Source organism: Bombus flavifrons, chromosome 5 (assembly GCF_040668555.2).
Source record: "Bombus flavifrons isolate JBK064 chromosome 5, iyBomFlav1_principal, whole genome shotgun sequence".
Lineage (NCBI taxonomy): Eukaryota > Metazoa > Arthropoda > Insecta > Hymenoptera > Apidae > Bombus > Bombus flavifrons.
In genome coordinates, this window is record NC_138446.1 from 1,411,181 (window position 1) to 1,430,840 (window position 19,660).

General features: G+C 29.6%; 1 protein-coding gene and 1 long non-coding RNA gene across 6 annotated transcripts in view; one reads left to right on the forward strand and one right to left on the reverse strand.

Moving 5' to 3' along the window:
* Positions 1 to 3,054: 3,054 nt before the first annotated feature.
* The window catches only part of Tlk (Tousled-like kinase), a 31,845-nt gene continuing 15,239 nt past the window's right edge, over positions 3,055 to 19,660 (forward strand). Inside the window, exons 1-3 of one of the 5 annotated variants that reach the window (XM_069113700.1) lie at positions 3,055 to 3,704; positions 5,453 to 5,497; positions 10,396 to 10,481. In XM_069113700.1, the coding sequence (XP_068969801.1) occupies positions 5,467 to 5,497; positions 10,396 to 10,481 (117 nt within the window). In that variant the 5' untranslated portion in view covers positions 3,055 to 3,704; positions 5,453 to 5,466. Of the gene's footprint in view, positions 3,705 to 4,059; positions 4,257 to 5,452; positions 5,498 to 10,395; positions 10,482 to 19,660 lie in introns of those variants that run through there. The other 4 variants (XM_069113690.1, XM_069113691.1, XM_069113694.1 and 1 more) reach the window with 4 other exon arrangements.
* Positions 8,179 to 12,558, reverse strand: LOC138180166 (uncharacterized). Its single transcript, XR_011173217.1, has 3 exons — positions 11,519 to 12,558; positions 8,790 to 11,486; positions 8,179 to 8,678 (listed from the first exon to the last, which is right to left on the reverse strand). It is a non-coding gene; the product is annotated as an uncharacterized LOC138180166 (long non-coding RNA).

Below are 19,660 nucleotides of genomic sequence, written 5' to 3' on the forward strand. Positions count from 1 at the left end.
AACAATTATAAATGATGACGTTTTGTTTGTGTATATACATAGATATCTATAATGTGTAAAGTAAAAACTTCGTTAATTTTTATTTAGTTATTTATTCATAAAACAGGGTTCCCCAGATGTGATAGTATTTGCATTTTATTTAGCCTAGTATTTAGTTACATCTTAATTTCTTAATGTATTGTATGTGCCATATATTTATTATTTTATTTTTTATTCTTCATACAAATTTTAATTCATTGAAATCTTTATTAATATTAAAGCTAAGAAGAGATTACATACATATTATTTGATATTAATTAAAAATGATGTACTGTATAAATGTTAGAACGAATGAGTGAGAAAGTATAAAGTTTGTTAATTTGTAATATTTGCCTCAAATGGCTGGTAAATTGTGTATTGTACGAGAAATTATTATATAAACCAGATGTCTGATATCGAACGTTGCCCTGGCGTTTTATTCGATTAATTCGATCCATAAAATTGTGGATATAAAATACCACGTAAATATATCATCGAATTTCTTATATTCTAAGAGCAAACGGAAGAAATATTTTTTTATTTAACTAGAAAGATAGCATCTTCAACTTTAAGTACTTCTTGTTAACATTTTCACCATGTTAAATTCCTTTGTCGCCCGAAAATTGTAAATAATTTCCTGATTTACAGCTTTTTAGGTGAAATTTCATCTTTTTATATTTAGAAATACAAATCATTTATAAAAGATAAAATATATATGAGTAAATGAGTAATAATTCGTTTGAAAAATAGCCCGATAATAAGCCATTAAATATTATCTTCCGATTAGTCCAGGCAAGAGTTAGTATTTTACAACAGATCAATGATGAAACGTTCAAACGTAGTCAATACTAGCAATTCAATTCATAGAAAATTCTTAGTAGGAAAAAATATATATATATGATCTTACTTAATGATGAATTTTCTGAACATTAATTTACTTGATAGGGTACTGTTATTAGATTTAATACTCCATAATGTTTATCTATAAAACGATATAAAATAGTTGATGGTAAGAGGTTAAGAAAAAGTTGTAGTAATATATTCCAAATCCATTTATAACAGGTCATAGTACGCTAGAAATATATACAACAAATAGTTTGATAAGTGAAAGTTTACATTGCATTGTTGCAGAAGAAGAAACATTTGAACATCTGTTGTAGCTTAAACGTAACGGCTTGAAAAATCATGTCTGTAATAATTGAATAATAATTAATGATGATTATTAGTTTACAAGTCAAAGCTCGAAAGTTATAAAATTGTACAATTTTACTTAATTGACACAATAAATGTTCAATTTTTTAAATAATTCGTTAATAAAACATTTTCAAAAATGAGTTCATTTACTCTCTTAAATACTCTATATATACAGTATGTATGGAAATAACTTCGGAAATAAATTAAACATGAAAATAATTTAAAAATTTCATGTAAACACATGTTCTATTTATTTAGCTCGCTACTTTTCTCATAATAATATAAAGTAATGAAACGAATTTAATGTCATGCTAGTTTACGAACAACTTTATTGATTTCATTCAGAATTTTCATACATACCTTTTAGTGCGTCTTTATTCTGTTCACAGATTAAAAAAATCCATCCTTCACTACTAATAAATTACATTATGATTTCTCTTTATAATAATCATACGTAACAATAGACAATCGAGATAAGGTAAAGTTCCAACTAAATTCTAAATGAATACTAATAAAACAGGACCATTGTATTTATTCGAACTCTATTTAAAAATACATAATAAAAAAAACATCACTTAAAAATAACAGACTTTACTTCCAAATTTTTTTGAGATATTTTCGGCTATAAAAAGATAAAGTTGAAGTTCAAATCAGACTGGAGTTGATCAGCATGCAGAATTACTCGTAGTTAATAGATGATAATCTTCTAAAAATAATTTGAAATATATTGGATTCAATCAGTCTATTATTAAACTTGCATTTTCTCAAGATTAACAAATGCATGTAATCAAATTTATTTTATTTAATAAACCTTTAAAGGAATATGCTAAGTTATCAAACGCTATTAAGAACTACACATAGTAGAACTACACATGCATTCAGAGTATATAGTTACGTATGAAATTATTTTTAAAACAATAATTAATAGAAAGGGAACATCAACATCTATAAAAAGAAATATCGATCTAAATAACATTTTAAGCGGACTGCAGGTTCAAAGACTTAATTATACAATTTGTTATACCCTTACGAAAAAGTAAGATTAAGTATAATTCAATAATTCATATTGATAAAGGCTATCTTGTTATCGTTTCACCTATATACTAGATGTAGTTTATTTATATTTATATTCTTATGTATGAATCATGTTTTACAGACAATTCTGTAGAATTTTAAATAAAAATGTGAATTGAGTTCATAAAGAAATACAATTATTTATATTCATCGAAGTTTTTACGAATCTTAATGTTATGGTTATGATCTTATGTATATTTCTTATGTATATTTTCGTGTGTATCTATGTTAAAAAGTAGGATTTCTTGTATCAAAGAATAAATCTTCGATATCAAAAAGACTAATACGCCACAGTACAATAATACTATAAATCATGATACTAGGAGGTGCATGGTAATTTGAAATAAGAATGAATCTGTATATGTATATATACATAATTGATACAATTTCATTGTAAAAGATTAAATACACATATCGTTCTTTTATGAACGTAATACGGCAGCGCATGCATAGGCGTATATATTGTATTGCATGTGCTTAAGTACAATAGATTAATGGGTATGATGTGAATTCCATAAAAGAGATTGGACAATTTTTCTTATTCAGAGATAAACGAATAACTTTCTTGAACAAAATAATAAATTAAAAGGAAGGTAGATTATGGTCGTTAGAAATAATTTGTTTACGTATATTTTCATTAATTAGAAGACTAGTTAGCGACAGCAGTGCCTACTATCCGAAAGTAGCTAAGTAATAGGTAACGAAGAGAGCAGAGACGATCTGAGTGTGAACAGTGACTGGTCAGCCGATGTGCCGAATAAACATCGTAGTTCACCGATAATACCCGAAGTCGTAAGGTGGCGAAAGAGACTATTGATGCGAGTGAGACAGACAAACTCGTGCGAGTGCCATGGTGAAGCGACGTCACTGTCGTTGAAATACGTGCGAAAGAAAATTGGAGTGATTTTAAGACGCTGATGGTTATTGTTCGCTGCAGTGACTTTTTTGTGATAAATCATCGTGTTAACAAGTGGCGCATTGTTTCCGTATATATAAGTGACAAAAGATAAACTTGCCGTAAGATTTCTGGAGGAAAAAACTAGTACGTATACTCTCTCGGAGTAGCAAGTAGTGCGATTATTACGTGTATGTGCCGGCGTCTAGAATATACGTTTGTGCTGTCGCGTAATCGGTGTTCTGATCATAACAACGATCTGCCGTGTTAGTTGCAAAGAGTATTCGCAACGTTTATGTTTTCTTACTTGTTACTATCCACATTAAAACTAGCTATGCAAGAAAGGGATAAATCGGTAACTGGCTGGTGGCAGCCATTTTCCAGATGAGTTTTCCCCTTTCTTTCGATAAGCAAAATGCGCTATGCCGTGAAAGAGAAAGAAAGAGGTAGTTAGTTAGAGCAAAAAGGAAAGAAACAAAAACTAAGTAGGAGGAAGAAACGGTGTTTTATTATGTTTTACAAGGTACGTTAAAAGACAGAGCATTTGTTAACTGACCACTAAAATTCATGAACACGACTCGTACACTGTTTCACATCGATGAGCATGTAACCTTGTTGGTCAGTACGAAAAAGATAGAATTATCTAAGGAAGTAGCGATGGAAAGAATAAGGGTAGGGAGGGGTGGAGAGGAAACAGTGTAATATGGACAATACAGAGATACCCTGTTGTACATTTATGAACAAATCGTTCATAAACATGTATCACGATCATTTCTGTGCTTTCGTAAGAATCGTCATAATGTCAAGTCTAGTTTCCAAGTAACCTACTCCTTTGAAATCTTTTAGCTCATTAAATACTATCTCACGAATTTGTTATGATAATGAATTTCTGTCGACCATATATGGTAACATACTAAAATTGTCAAACGAACATTCTCAATACGTTGTTGAAAAAATGCGAGGGGTGGCTCACTGATTTGATCGCGCGACAAAAATACTTCGTACTTCTTTATACTTCATTTCAAGTTTTAAGCTAACTGTTATGGCTATGATACAGGATTTCGCCGCACAACAGGTTCAATATCTTGTTTCGACTGATTCGATTCTCTCTTAACTTGTACAAATTTGTAGTCATTCTGTAATATCGTACTGCTTTTGCCCTGAATTTCTTTTATTTACAAGGTTCCATAACCTCTCCTTAATATTTAATGAAGACTCTTATCTACGTGAATTTCGATCATTTCGAAATATAATTACGATGAAATTTTGATGAATTATTTTGTATTTTATTACGCCGTTTGACCAATCATCCCTCATTCAGATGTGTTCTTGTTTGCCTAACATATACTTGGGGTTAATATGGCAGTCATTTTTCTAACTGTTACTACTATATAGCAATATAGATTATTATTCAAGAAATTTATCACTGTAGAAAAAGAAAAATATGAGTCGTTTTACCTAAAAGATTATATTTAAATTGTGATTTTAGATTTTTGGAATGATATAGTATTGTTCTATACAGGTACATATGTTTATACTAAATTTTTGTATGAAATTTACACTTAAAATATTATCATAAAATTGGGAAATTAATTTATCTAAAAATCTAATGTTTTAGATAATTACTGTTATTAAATTCTTTTTGTAGTGATTCCAATTTTTAACTAATAATATTTTGTTGTGCATCTGATACCAACGCTCTGCCTATACCCTGAAAATAATTCATCTTTCAGTTGAATTTATTTAATAAAATTTAATAATATTATGTATATATAAGATAATGCATTAGAGTACATGATTGAAATACAAAAAGGATATGGTATACAATTAATATTAAATAATATTAAAAGTTTTACTATTCTTTTCCCAAATATAGTTTTTATTAAAAATGAAATAAATGAAAATTGTTGAATTCAGTAATTATATGTCGATACATTAAATTTAATTATTGGTACATTTACTTAAGCGTTATATAAAATAGTTTTTGCAAATATATTATTCAAAGAGATAAGTCACAGAAATTTTATTGAATATGGAAATCTACAATTATTTTAATGTATTTGATATTGTGTGCTGATAGTGTTGTGAAATTATTAATGTAATATTTGCTCTCATTGGTGTAAGAAGACTCAACGAAGCTAGGAGTTTATTTAAAGATTGCAAGACAGATAAAAGTGCATCGAAAGTGCATATACCTGACAAATATATTTGTGATGTGATATAATAGAACAAATTGGATGTCAGTGTAATAATGTAGTGCCAACTTTACAGATGGATAAACAGGGATGACTGATAACTGTTGGAATTCTGGTGGTGGTAAGTTTTATAAATTTTATATTATGTGAGTACACATTTTTTAATCCAAGTTAGACGAGCACCCTACTATATTGCATGAAGTTACTAGCATACTGAAATTGAAACACCTATTATTATATTATATTCCAGTAACAAGAAAATGACAAAGAAATATGATTACAAGTAAATTATAAAATTACACATTTTATTTATTATAATTTTACATTTTATCATTAAAATGTCAGTGGTAATCAGGATTCTGCAGAATACTGCTTTTGGAAAGCAAGAGATAATAAATATTCTTTTGCAATTTACACTTTCTTTAATTTGATAAATAAAATAAAGTATTGTGCATAGAATGTAATATACTATGAGCCCCACTGTTATTTTATTATACTACAATATAACTAGTAGGTTAACAATTTGCTATCAATATGTTTTAATAACCTATAAAGCATGGCAAGTCTTATTCTTTTATGTAATGTATTATATTTGCTCGCAATATAAAAATGTTATATTAGATATTGACAAATTAAAAATTAATATTATTAATGTCATGTCATGGGTGATACTGTCATGATCTATATGTATATGTAGATGAAATTAACGTGGCATGTTTATTTTCATAAATGACATTAACAGTAAGCTTTATACACGACATAAATATAATTGTACAATCTTTTGCTCGTAAAAATTAGTCTAAGCTTATTCCAATGCTCTTTATTTTTTTCCAATACGTGTTATATTTATGTCAAGCATGATGAAACCAAATTATCAAAAATATTATACAAGAAATTTTTGCTTTATTATGTTAATGCAACAATTATTAATTGTAACTGTTGGTTTGATTATATAATATGAGAATGTTTCAAATTTTTTTTTCTGTTATTAACTGAGATATGATGTTAAAGGTCTCAGTTAAGATTTGTTAAAAAATTAAAGTCAAATTAAATATTTAAATTGAATACACAAATAAAAGTATTCATTTTGAGCATAAGATCTTATAATTAAATTTAATAAAAGTGGACAGATGGATCTTTTTTTAAATGACTGAAAAAAAATGAATTTTTAATAAAGTAAAAGAAATGTTTTATTGCTGTCTATTGCCCTTTTAATTGTTTATTATCATTTGAAACGACGTACACTAATTTTTGTATAGACATACTATATTTGTATGAAGTTATTTAACATTTTCAAAAGTATAATTACATTCAATGAAAATATTGAATAGTATTTCAGTTTTATATGTATGTTATGTATGTATTTGGTAACAGTTAACAAATATACCTACAATTCCTATTACATGTGAAAAATGGTAAAAAGAGACATATTTTTATATGTAACATTCTGTACTTTATGAAGAGTTATAGATAAATATTTTGACATAATTACTTTATATATCGAATATTTAGGCGAATATTCCGACCTTACCATCCAAGTTACAAGATATTATAATACAATTCAAGCAATCTTTTATTCATCCCAGGAAAAATGCGCCTTATACGCTGTACTTGGGGCAAAACATAAAGTATAATGCCGTTTGAAATTTTGTTAAATATACATATGTACACATACACATATTCACTCATAATGCGTGACATAATTTATACTATTTTAATAACAACGACGAAACTGAAATGTATGATTTCGTCGAATGATATATTTTGGGAATAATGCATAACACATAATGCTTTTGAATTCTAACATTGCAGCCAAATTATATTATCCCTCCTCTAAATGAAGTTAGAAAAAATCTTAACGGAAAATTTCGTGCTGTTTGACGAGCTCTATAATCGTGTAATAGAATCTTTTTCTCAAAATGTTAATTGCACTATTTTTTGTAAATTGGAAAATTTTTTCCATGAATTGATCTCTTAAGTCATTCTGCGAATAAAAGTAGTAAGATAAAGTTATCGAATACTGAATACTTCACACGATATTTCATTTCCTCAAAAACTTATGACGCTTAACCGTTTCGTTATCACTAAAATGCAGATATGTATGCATTTATGACAAGTGTAGATATGCAAAAATATAATATATAAGATTACTATATTTGAGGAGTAAGATACTACTCTTCTATTCAAATCGCAATTTTTTATTTATGTCTATAAGAATGTTTTGCATAAATATCCGTAGTCTAATCACAATCTAAACATCTTTTTATATGTTCGTATATATTTGCCATTACATTTTTTAGTTTTCATTATTCTCCAGGATGTCATATTCCTGATCAGATGACGGTAGCTTTATTCCTACTTCTAAAGCTTTAATAGACTCTGTTTCCCATTCTAAAGATTTGCCATTTTGTACCCCCAAATCTTCTTTTAGGCAAATCCTAAATCATTGTTTTCTTTCATTTTAACTATGATCAGTATGCATACTTATCGGTTCTCTGTTTGATCTGTATGCCTATTCTCGCTATGCTTGATTCCAATCTCCACGTGTAATCTGGAATATTTCTATAGAATCCTATCGCCATTTCGTCCTTTTTTTACTGTCGCCACATCTCGATTCTATAAAGTAACATCGGGCTGATGAACACGTCCAAGAGATATATTCTTCTTTTCCAGGTAATGAAAAAGAGCCATCTGAAAAGAACCAAATACTTACGTATTTAGAACACTCTGCTACTTCTAACAATAGGTCCGTTTCTCCTATACTGTTAACATATAACAATCTATACTTACAAGAGCAAGATTTTCTTGATATCTTCATCGACAATTGCTAAAACGTCGATCACAAATTTCACAGTCAAAATTAATTTCCAGTCCCATCTTCGTTGTTTCTCAGCCAATCTCTTTCCGAATGTTTTAAGAATAAAATCAACAGCAGGGGATTAATGGCACAGTACTGTGTGTCATCTGCAACAAAGATTTTTGCTCAGCATACATTCGTATTGTTCCTAATTATTTGTTGTTTTCTCGTATATTTCCTTTATCATCTGCATCACCCCCCGCTCCCAACCGATTTTCACCGTTATTAGCTTATTACCAACTTGGAGACATTTATCTAATAAAAATCAAATCAGTAAATATCGCATTGAGTCTTTAATTCGTTATTAATGAAATTTCCCTAGTTAGAAAGCTGTGTTATACTACCGATATTACTAGTAGTATATCAGACTAATTCCTTCACGGTTGCAGTATGATCTGAGAAAGGTTAATAAAGTTCTTATTTCTGTATTAAGTAGCAGCGCCATCTGAAAAATATATTAGTTTATATATATAATATATTTAGTTTACTTTAATATTATTGGGAGAAAAGTATGTACAAGTATGAAATTATTATATTTAATACAAACATAACAAACCTTTGAACAACAGGAAGGTTTAAGTTGCTAACCAATCACGTAATTAAAAATCTACCCATAATTTTTGACTCCTCAAAAGCTTAACCTTAAAATAATAACTGCGAATACACAAGTTGTATTAACTAAACGATGAGTAATTGGATATGTGTGTGATATCTATTGAACTCTTTGTGCCCTTAATATTTGTTTATTTTAATTGGAAAGAAAATATGTGAAAATGGCGGAGTCTGGTAGTAAATTAATTGGTAAAAATTATAGGAATTGTGTTTCTTGAGAAGGACTAAGGTTAGGGCTAAGAGTAAGGGTAGAGTAAGTCCGCGGCTGATGGGTGGTGAAGTGGCGAGTAAGGTAGGCAATAGAGTCATGAAAATGGATCTGGTGCCATATTGTGTCGAAAGTGAAAAAAGTAGTTCAATACTTTACTTCGATATTAACTCTAGAACAACGCTGTTACACTTTCCAAATATTTTTAACACGCGAGCAACCCAAGATAAGATATGAATATTCAAAATATTACTTAATATTCCCTAAAGATTTGTTTCTATTCTTTTTTGGATATCGTAAGAAAAGATAACCGAATAACTATTATACCCATTTAAATTTATTAAAGAAAAAGAACTATTTTATGTTAAAAAATTGTAATATTTTTCAACTTTTAAAATTTCTAATTATAAATCTAAAAAAAATATTTCATCATTTATTTCAAATATTTCAGATAACTAACAATAAGATACAATTTCCTTTTATTAAAGACTTTGCGTTAATGAATGAAGATGTATATCAAATTCTTTTCTTTCTATTATTTCATAAATCAGGGTACACATTAGGAAAATAGGCAAACTCAACGAACTAGAGACAAGTGTCCTTCTAGTTTATTACATAAATAACGACATAATCAACATAGAAAATATTTGCTTTTTGAATGAGGATAAAAACGAAGCAAAACCGAAGATTGTTCAACGATACAAAATGTTTCCATATATAGTATTCTTCTGCCTTTCTTTTTCTTCTTTCTCTTTCTCCCTCTTTTTTTTTTGAGAAAGGGAAAGGAAGGAGAAAAAGAAAAAGAAGGAGGAAGTAGACATCAAATATTTGTTTAAATTGTCTTTTATATCAGAGTTTAACAAAAATAGGCGCTCATTATCACTGATTCGCAAAAGTATTTGGATACTTATGGAAATCTTTCATGAATAGCATATTATGCATGCTATGTAAAGCTTTTTGAAATTTAATTAGCGCTGTAATGAAGTATGACTCATTATCGCCGCTATAATGGTAATGGTTTTTACTTAATACAATATGTTATGTATGTAATATCATAACATATTCATAAAAGTCTCCTACTAACTCTAAGTGTTCAAATATTTTTATGAATTACTGTACGTTTTGTATATGCTATTTCCTTTCCATTGTCTGTCCTGCCAATTGTTATATGCTTAAAATGTGTTACTTTCTTTATTGCGAATGTTATTTTTACCGAAACTTTAATTTAGTTTCGAACCACGAAATTTGCTTTTAATCCGTAAATTTTCTTTAAACAATTCTCTTTAAGAATTCTCATCAAGTTGATACAGTTTGATTTAATAACCACGATGTGTTTTTTCAGGCGCTGGCGTCAAGATGGAGCACTTTCAGGCCACCCTGGACCCAAGGAAGCAGGAGTTATTGGAGGCCCGCTTTCTCGGAGCACGGGTAAGCTATTTTTCGCCTGTACTTTTTCTTTCTCTTTTTCCTTGCTTTCTTCTGCATTGTTTCCCTTTCCGTTCATTCTTTTTGCATATTTAGCAAATATTATAAGTCGATTAAAGTGGATTGCAGATCGTTTCAATATAACGATAATATCTTTCGACATTATGTAGATGGAAAAATTTGTGTGTCTTTAAAACTGAAGTGGTAATTACTGAGAGCATATATTCACCATTAGGTCATAGCAAACTTATTACATATTCTGAGCAGACGAATCCGCTTTTAGGTCACAGCGACTGTTTTTGCGAACGAATACAGTGACGAATAAAAGTATTGGCAAACTACAGATTGTCCTATGTAAATCTGTAAAACACGCGATCGTCCATCGAATTTCTTTCATAAAATATATTTTTCTAATCGAAAGTTTAACTATATTACAATCTATTATCGCAACAGTGCAATAAAAATGAATAGTAAAAAATACATATTTAACGAATTGTTTTTAATGAAACACGCATCAATTACAGTGAAATGTAAAGTGAAGATTTATTCCTATGTATATTTTTGCAAACGTACACAATTCGCTGTTTGATATGAGATTCTCCGTCTCAGGTGTACCACCCTGTTACCAAGCTTGGATTATATCGTGCAGTCGAACATTTGCGAAACTTCGAGAGTTTGCAAGGGCCAGTTTCCCTTCTGATCCGCCTTGTATTCCTAGGCTATGTGACGATGGTTGCATGGATGACTTTCACGGATGTCTCGAGTCGCAATATCCGATGTAACCCTAATCTGCCTCTTGGAGCACGATATCGTGTATTATGTGGAGATTAGTATATTAGCGTACAAATTAATTCGCTGCCCTTTTTACACTAAGCTTTCGACTTATTTAGAGAAAAAATAAAGTAGGTCTCAAATTTCGAAACAGTTTTCTTCATTTTCTATATATTCGTTCCTTCCATTAGGCAGCCGATGAATTCTATCTTAGAAAAAATAATAGTGGTTGTTTCACTATAGCGATTCATTTTCAGAAAAAGGATCACGTTATGTTGGTCGCTCGTTTGATGGTTTAAGGTCGTTGAATTAGGTTGTAAATACGGTAAAACCGCATTTATCTTTATGAATCCATTTATTTGCACGAAATTTTAATTAGTAGCATTACGTTATAACACATAATCAGATCACATTATAACATAATAAATGCATTATTTAGCTTGAATGGACATTAATCATGTAGATACTCAGAACCCTCTCACATAATAGCAAATGACAAATGACAAGTTGTAGATTATACTATCAATTTCTATTGTACAATTTTGCTATCTCACATCGAATAGAGCAATCAGATAGCTTGTAATTTGTGAAATTCACTTACAGAGCTTTACACTTATATACTATTGCCAGGCCTTTTTACATTATGTATCTTGGAACTCTAATTGTAATACATAGTCAGGTGTACATATCAGGGTTGTTTATAAATTCTGCCTTTCACGTTGAACTGCATTGTATTGATGTAAAGACTGGCCAAAGACATTTTTCTCCCAGCTTTTTTAAAGTTCTATTTTCATCGTAAATATAAAGACGAAGCATACACTATAAGTAAAAACAGACTAACAAATGAAGAGCCTTGTAACACATAAGATAGAAAAAAGTATATTGTCATAAGAAGAAAAATTGAAGTCACTTCTGTAATCCGTCCGTCAAACTACCACGCTTGTAGGTTTTGTTAGATCAGATTCGTTGATATGGTGAATCGACGATAGAGAAATGACCTTGACCGGCCAACATATTTGGCTTGTACTTTTGAACTATTAACCTATTTCTGACCTCCTTTTATCTTATAACAGTGACGCGTGAGGAGACCTAAACTGTGTACGAATGTCTAACCGTAATAATACCGTCAAAGGTCGTTTTAATTTGTATTAAAATTAAAAGACACTAAGAGAAGATAAAGAAGAGATATACTATTCCATATAAAGAAAAGCTTGTAAATCTTCGAAGCTAGCCGGAAGCTAAAAAGGCGCGATTATGGCAATAATAGGGAAACTCTTACGTGTAAATTCAACGTTTATAAAAACATTGAGAACTTGCAATTTAGACGATCAATAGTTTATCAGATACTTAATGTTAAAGTTTTATAAATAATTGTAAAGGTGTATGAGCCATTCCACGTCAAATTGATTGTTTTTCTACTCGATGTACGGAATCGAAACTAAATCCAAATTTTATCCAATTGGATTTTATTCACATGTATATTGTAATTCATATGAAAATAGGGAGTTTGTCATCATTTTGCTAATATCGGAATTGTTAGAAAAGATACAGATCTTCAAACTTGCCGCCTTTTGTCGAATTTTACCGAAACTATCTTTAAATAAGAATTCTTATCTTCGCAACTATTAAGTATACGAATCTTTCTTTCTTTTTTTATTCTAGTTTCAAACGATTGTCCCCCTTAACTAATTTTTTAAAATAATATTAATGAACAAATAAGCGGTCAATTTATTCCTATACAACGCCTCATATCATTCGGTAGAGCTGTGACAACTGTGCCGAATCATGACGGATCGTATTAAATCGCATCGGGTTGTATTATGCTCCCTACAGAAGCCGAATATGCACGTCCGTTCCTTCTGCTTCTCCCCTTCTCTCGCAATTCTACTTCCTACCTACCATTAACGACACTGCTCGCCTCCGGCGGATGTTACTTGAAACGCAGCTATCGATAGTTTCGAACCTTCCTCGCTGCAGTTATCAACGTATTATCAAGACTAATATTTTTCTTGTTTACTACCTGTTAAAGAAATTTACACATAGATTTTGCCGTTTCTAATCTTCTCCTGCAATTTCATTCACAAATAGATTATCAAGTACATTATATATTATAAGTTATCTTTGTGAATATCTCTTTTAATTCATATTAACATTTTGTGATTCATATTGTGGTTGCAGACCATAACTGATTTCATGTTTACCAAACTAGACGTTAAGATCAGGTCAGGGGATAAATTGACAATAAATTACTGAACAAGTGTTTACACGATGGTCATCATTAATGATGAGCATAGTTTGATGAAGTATTTTCTTAACCCTTTGCACTCGGAATTACAGTTGTGCTGATAGGATTTATTCGATATTATATGATATTTATAAAGTATCACACGTATCTCATAAATGTCTAGTTTATAATGCTACATATTAGACATGAACTTTGTATCCAAAAAAATGTTCTGTCTTCTTAAAGATATTCGCACGTGATCAATTTATGTATACATTATGGGCATTATATACAGAGCGATCTTCGAATCGGTCGCTACGATTTTTCGGACACTTCCAATGGTCCGACAAAGAAATATTTTAAATAAAAGCTAATCAATTTTCAATCGACTACAAATTTCAATATAAGACATTTCCAAAAAATTGTTTTTTCGATAAAAGGTCAAAGCCACCTTATCTTTCTTAAATGACGCTACATATTTTTTACTTTATACTGTTGTAGCTGATGTTAAGACAACCTACTATACTATGACCTTGAAATGACCCAAAATCTTGAAATATCGGTTTCATCAACGGAGATGTTATCGTTAAAAGTAATTTTATTTCGATCAAATTACACATTTCAAAATGGTTAGCCTTCAACAAGAAAAATGTTAGTCATACACACAGAAGGACTCTTACGAAAGGAACATGAACAACGTACAGAAATAAACGCACCTTCTTTAGTGTTGCAGTACGTTTGTGCGTCCTATTATAATAAATGCTCTAACTGTAGCTCGTAATCTTGTAAACATGATTCCGAAAGATGCAGTAAATTTGTATCGATTGCTCCTACAATGCTGTCATAACGAATGTCTTGACATGCTGTTCGGATTCGGTGCTTTAGATAATCAATGTTATAAATTGCAATAGCGTAGACTATCGACTGTAGCTGATTCTATAGAAAAAGATTTAATGGGAACAAATCGGGGATAAAGGTGGTCAAGAAATAGGTCCGTAAGTGCTCAACCAACGTTCTCTAAACATTTAATATCATACTAAATAAGGCTTGTCTATTTCTGTAGCCTGTTTGTGCGCCTTTTGTAATATACATATAATTAATATTTTTTGTGTTGAAGCTCATCATGTTGAAACGTGTAATTTGATGGAAATAAAATAATTTTTAACGATAACTGTCCTTTGATGAAATCGACATTCATTCAGTATCACTATACAGTCATAGTAACAGGTCGTTGAACTCGTTTTAACGTCCACTACAACGATATGAAGTCAAAGTTACGTAGTGTCATTTAAAAAAGTCAACCAATTCGTGGATCACCCTGTATATAGAAATAAAATATAAAGTATGAAATTGATATGATGATAAGAATTCAGGCAGGCAGTGATTGTCTTGATTTTTGCAACAAAATACTTACGGAGGATTTTATTCTAGTGGAAAATTGATCAATTCGTTTATTCGTTTTATTACAGTGTTGTTCGAAAAGAATAATTTTCTTTCTATTGTTACCTTTTGTTTTTTAGTAATCGTTCAGGCAATTATTTCAAAAGATACCAACCTTTAAATTATGGCTATGTTGATATGCTTGAAATAGATATTTTTGTGCCATTAAAACTAGATACGAAAATGTCGTGGAAATTTTCAGGATGATCTAATAGTTCCTTCGGATAAAGCTGTTCGATCATCAACCAGGGACATGTGACACGCAATTTCAATCCCGCATTCGCTCATATCATAATCATTCGTTCTGATTTATTGCCACGTGCCCGGCAGACGTGGTCACACAAGGGTGGTATCATCCCTCGATAAGGTAACGGTCGCGACAACAACAATCTAAAAAGACACGATGTCAAAGAACATGGTGACATTCGATCATATACTTGACTGCTTGATTTCGTATACTTTTAATTAGATCTTGTTATGTCATATCTTGTATTTCGTAACTGTAAAAAAATTGAAAATTTTAGAGTAATTTTTACGGTTGTAAGAAGTGGTGTACATATTTAATGGTTTTTCTTTAGTCTTCTCGAAAAAGAAAAAGATTAAATTCTCGAATTTCGTGTGTTTCATTAACTTCTGTATGACTCTAATATTATTACGACCATAATTTATAACTATAAGAATACTTCATTTATAAAATTCGACATATTCCCGAACGGTCAAGGCTTACGAATGTACACGAGTTATCCCGAACTAGACCGATCATAGGATGCCGGAGATCAGAGAGGTTAAAGGATACGCGAATCATCTCTGGGTATATCCTTCCTTGTACCTCTTCTTTTTGAAAATAAATCCGTTAGCCTATATTTTGTTCTGACTGAGTTTATTAGTTCTGTAATTTTATAATTTCAGTTACAATAAATGGTTATATTTACAAATGCAAGATGCATTTTATATTTATAACGCTCACAAAACTCATAAAATATGCAAATAATTTGGCAATCTTAAATTAGATTTTAACCCATTCAAATAACACGCATGTACATAAAATAATTGCGCTACATGATAATGTATTAGATCGATGAAATTGGATAAAATTCATTAAAAAATTAAAAATTGCGGAAATGAATAATAAAAATTTAAAAGAGGAAATTAGGTTAGGTTAATATAAAATATGAAGGTCATATAATAGTTCGTCATCATACGACTTATCAAAAATTAAAGCAAGAAGGTACCTTTTTCATAGTAAAAGTATAATGGGTTAGATTGACTCGTAACCAACAGTCTTAGCGAGGGAGATTCATGAAAACAAGCAAGTTGCTGGTGCATGTCCCCTGTATTGATCCTTTCGATAGTAAGTAGGTACTACGCACATTGCATGGAAGGTTTATACATACCTACCTACCAACCTTGAGAACCAAACACGTATAGATAGACCTGTGTTCAACGATCCTAGAACCTTTTCGAGTTTCAAAAGCTTGTAACTTCGTCCTGTCTTGTATCAGTGATATTTCAGTTTTCTTCTCGATGACTATTGTGTTTACATACTGATCTACTCTGCAAAACTGGTATCGTAATGTATTCTTCACGAATTACTATCTCATATTGACTGGTTCTCGTACGCATCTGATATTAAAACTTTAAACTTTAAATAGAACTTCACATCGTTAATAATCGGATTATTCTAATTTATCATGTTATAAATACTTATCGAAACTTTAAAATTCAGGTCTAGGAGACTAAAAAATTTATTGCATACAAAATAATTATCCTAGTTCATTTAATTTAAAAATCGATATGCGCAACGGTTTTGAAGAAAGTGGCTTGTCACACAAAAGTTCCCTTTTCTCTAATTCAATCAAGTAAATATCATAAAGATTTAAAATTTGTAATAAGAATTTTTTACTTAAATTATATACAGGCTGTTTTAAGTTTCTTTAGCCAAACGTTGCCAGTATTTTATGGATATAAATAAGAAAAAATGTTATGTAAACATAGATTCAGAGCTTTATTAAATAAATGCTAAAGAAATATGAAAGGACTAAAGGTCTAGAATATCACTCGTTTTCTCGCTACTAAAGTAGACTTTTATGTGTGACTAAATTTGGAAAAAAGGATTTAACAATAAGTAAGTAGTTTATGCTCAGATTCATTTGAAATGTGCGCAACTTGATTCCCAAAAAATGTAGTATTATATTTTCTCTATTTTTTCACAAAAAATCACCTACTAGGATTTAAAGAAAAGATTCGTATAAAAGTATTCACTTTGATCATCTATTTTAGAAACGGATATTTGGGATTTTGTAATTTTAATAAGAGATTTGTAGTTAATATGTAAAATGTAATTTATTAATTTTTGGTATAACATTCATGACCTTCTGCTGTTGATGAAGCTTAGTAAGATATTGAAGAAACACGGTGATATGCTCCAAATTTTATTTTGAAAACACGTGATTCACTGTAGCTAATTTTAACTTTATATCATTATAAGTGTTCTAATCTTATTTGATGTTAAATCGGTAATGTTGGTAACGACATGAAAATGATAAGAGTACTCGCGAAGACCCAAACCGAGTGACACAAAAATACACAGAATGTCAGATTTATTTTATACCACATCTATGATACAACACGGAAAAGGGGGCGACACCTAAAATTCAACCCGCAATCTACATTACCATCCGCATCTAGCGTCACATTGGACACCTTTCGCCGACTGTTGATACGTTGATATCTGTGCATACAAGAAAAATAGACATATGCATGTATGTACATATTTCCTTTTTCTTCCATCATTACTTATTCGTCTGTCTTCTTATTATTAACTTCTAATTTTATCTATTTGTTTCTTTTATACGTCTTATTCTTGTCTACATAGTCATTTGTTTCATTTTTCTAGCATTTAGATACATATTTAAATAATTATTCACATGCATAAGTATTTATAAGCTTTATTTATTATAATTTTATTATAAATTGTTGTCTTATTCTTTTTGGAATTAGTCCTCTTCAGATTATACCATTAATTACTTTAGTTGAAAGAAGATATGAAAATAGCAGCATACATCTGTTATACATATTCTATAGTTAAGTAATTTAAACTACAATTTTTGAATACAATCATTTAGTTCCTTTTTTATCAAATTTCTTCAATTGCAATTATTTTCTGAAAATGCGTCAATTATGTTTTTAACAAATGTTAAAGAAATTCGAAGAGAAGTGCGTTGCATATAAAGTTCTAAAAAATTATTCGGTACATTAGTTATTTAGTGTTCACAGAATTTTCAGAGTTACCACATCGTTGTGAGTTTCTAGTGAATTCCCTATGAACGTTTATAAGTTCTGTAATTTCTGAGAGATTTCCTGTATATTTACCGATAATAACGGATAATTTTTCTATATTAAATAGCATATCAAAACACTTCTATCCACTATCTCTTCGGTAATGTGTACTTTAACTGTATTAATCGAATAAGAAAATAGAAGAAAGATCTTCAAAATATAACTTTATTCCAATCTATAACATTTTGTTCAAAATTACTAATCGCCAAGGAAACAAATTTTGGCCGTAATAAAGAGGTCGCTACCAACAACCATCTAGTGCCACGTAGAAGAACTAGAGCATTCGATCGTTACTGATCTTCCTAGTTTAGTATTTGGTTAAGGTTCATATATTTGAGCCCCACCCAAAGTTTTATTTTAAATACCATACATAATATAACAAATAAATCATGCTGTATAAATCACTAATAAAATTTTGCGCCAGTTTTATATAAAATTATCATAGTAATTATACTTAAAAAATTGATAAAACATCATTCTCTTATCATCGATATTAAAAAAAGAAAATGATGTGATATATCAAAGTACACGTTGATCTTTTATCGAAGACACTTTTTTAAATTCCATATATATATATATATATATATATATAATAGTATAATAAATAATAATATAATAAAATAATAATATAATTCCAATATATATCTGTATATATGTATATATATAACAATAATTTTATTACTGCACAATAAGTTTTAACGTATAATAAACATAGTGTTTATATGTATATATTTAAATCATGAACTTAGGAATTTATGTTCAAGTCTATATTAATACTTACAGATAAAATTATAAATATAGATAAATATATCATAACTAATAAATGAAAATTTAGAAAAAACTATTGAAAGTAGATCTTAACCTGATAACCGGATCGTCCTTTAATCAGAAATTTCTATAATCATAAAATTAACAATTAACTTAAAAACAAATCAATCTAACTCAATAAGTCAATTCTTCCAAATATAAATATGATATAATTTATTTTCAGCAGAAATAAAACAATGCACTAAAAAATATAACATTCACAAGTAAAGAAATTATTGTATCCAAGAGATTGAAAATTTAAGTAACGAGTTAACTCGACTTTACCGGTTGACAGGTTAACGAAGAATTCGTTTCACAAGAAAATGATTCCAAGTACACAAAAGCATTCCAAGAAAAATTTTTCCTGATCTAAATATCAAATTACTTGAATTGGCAGCACAAAATCTGGATTTGAATCCAATTACCAACTTGCGAAATTTATTGAATGTTAAGGTTTCATTACGTATACGCCATGACAGAATATATTTTTTAAGACTCATTATAAATATGTAAAACTACAGATATTCTTATTGAATTACGTTAATAATCATTTCCATCAATTGTCTATCTAGTTTTTTTACTTGGCCTTATATACAACTCA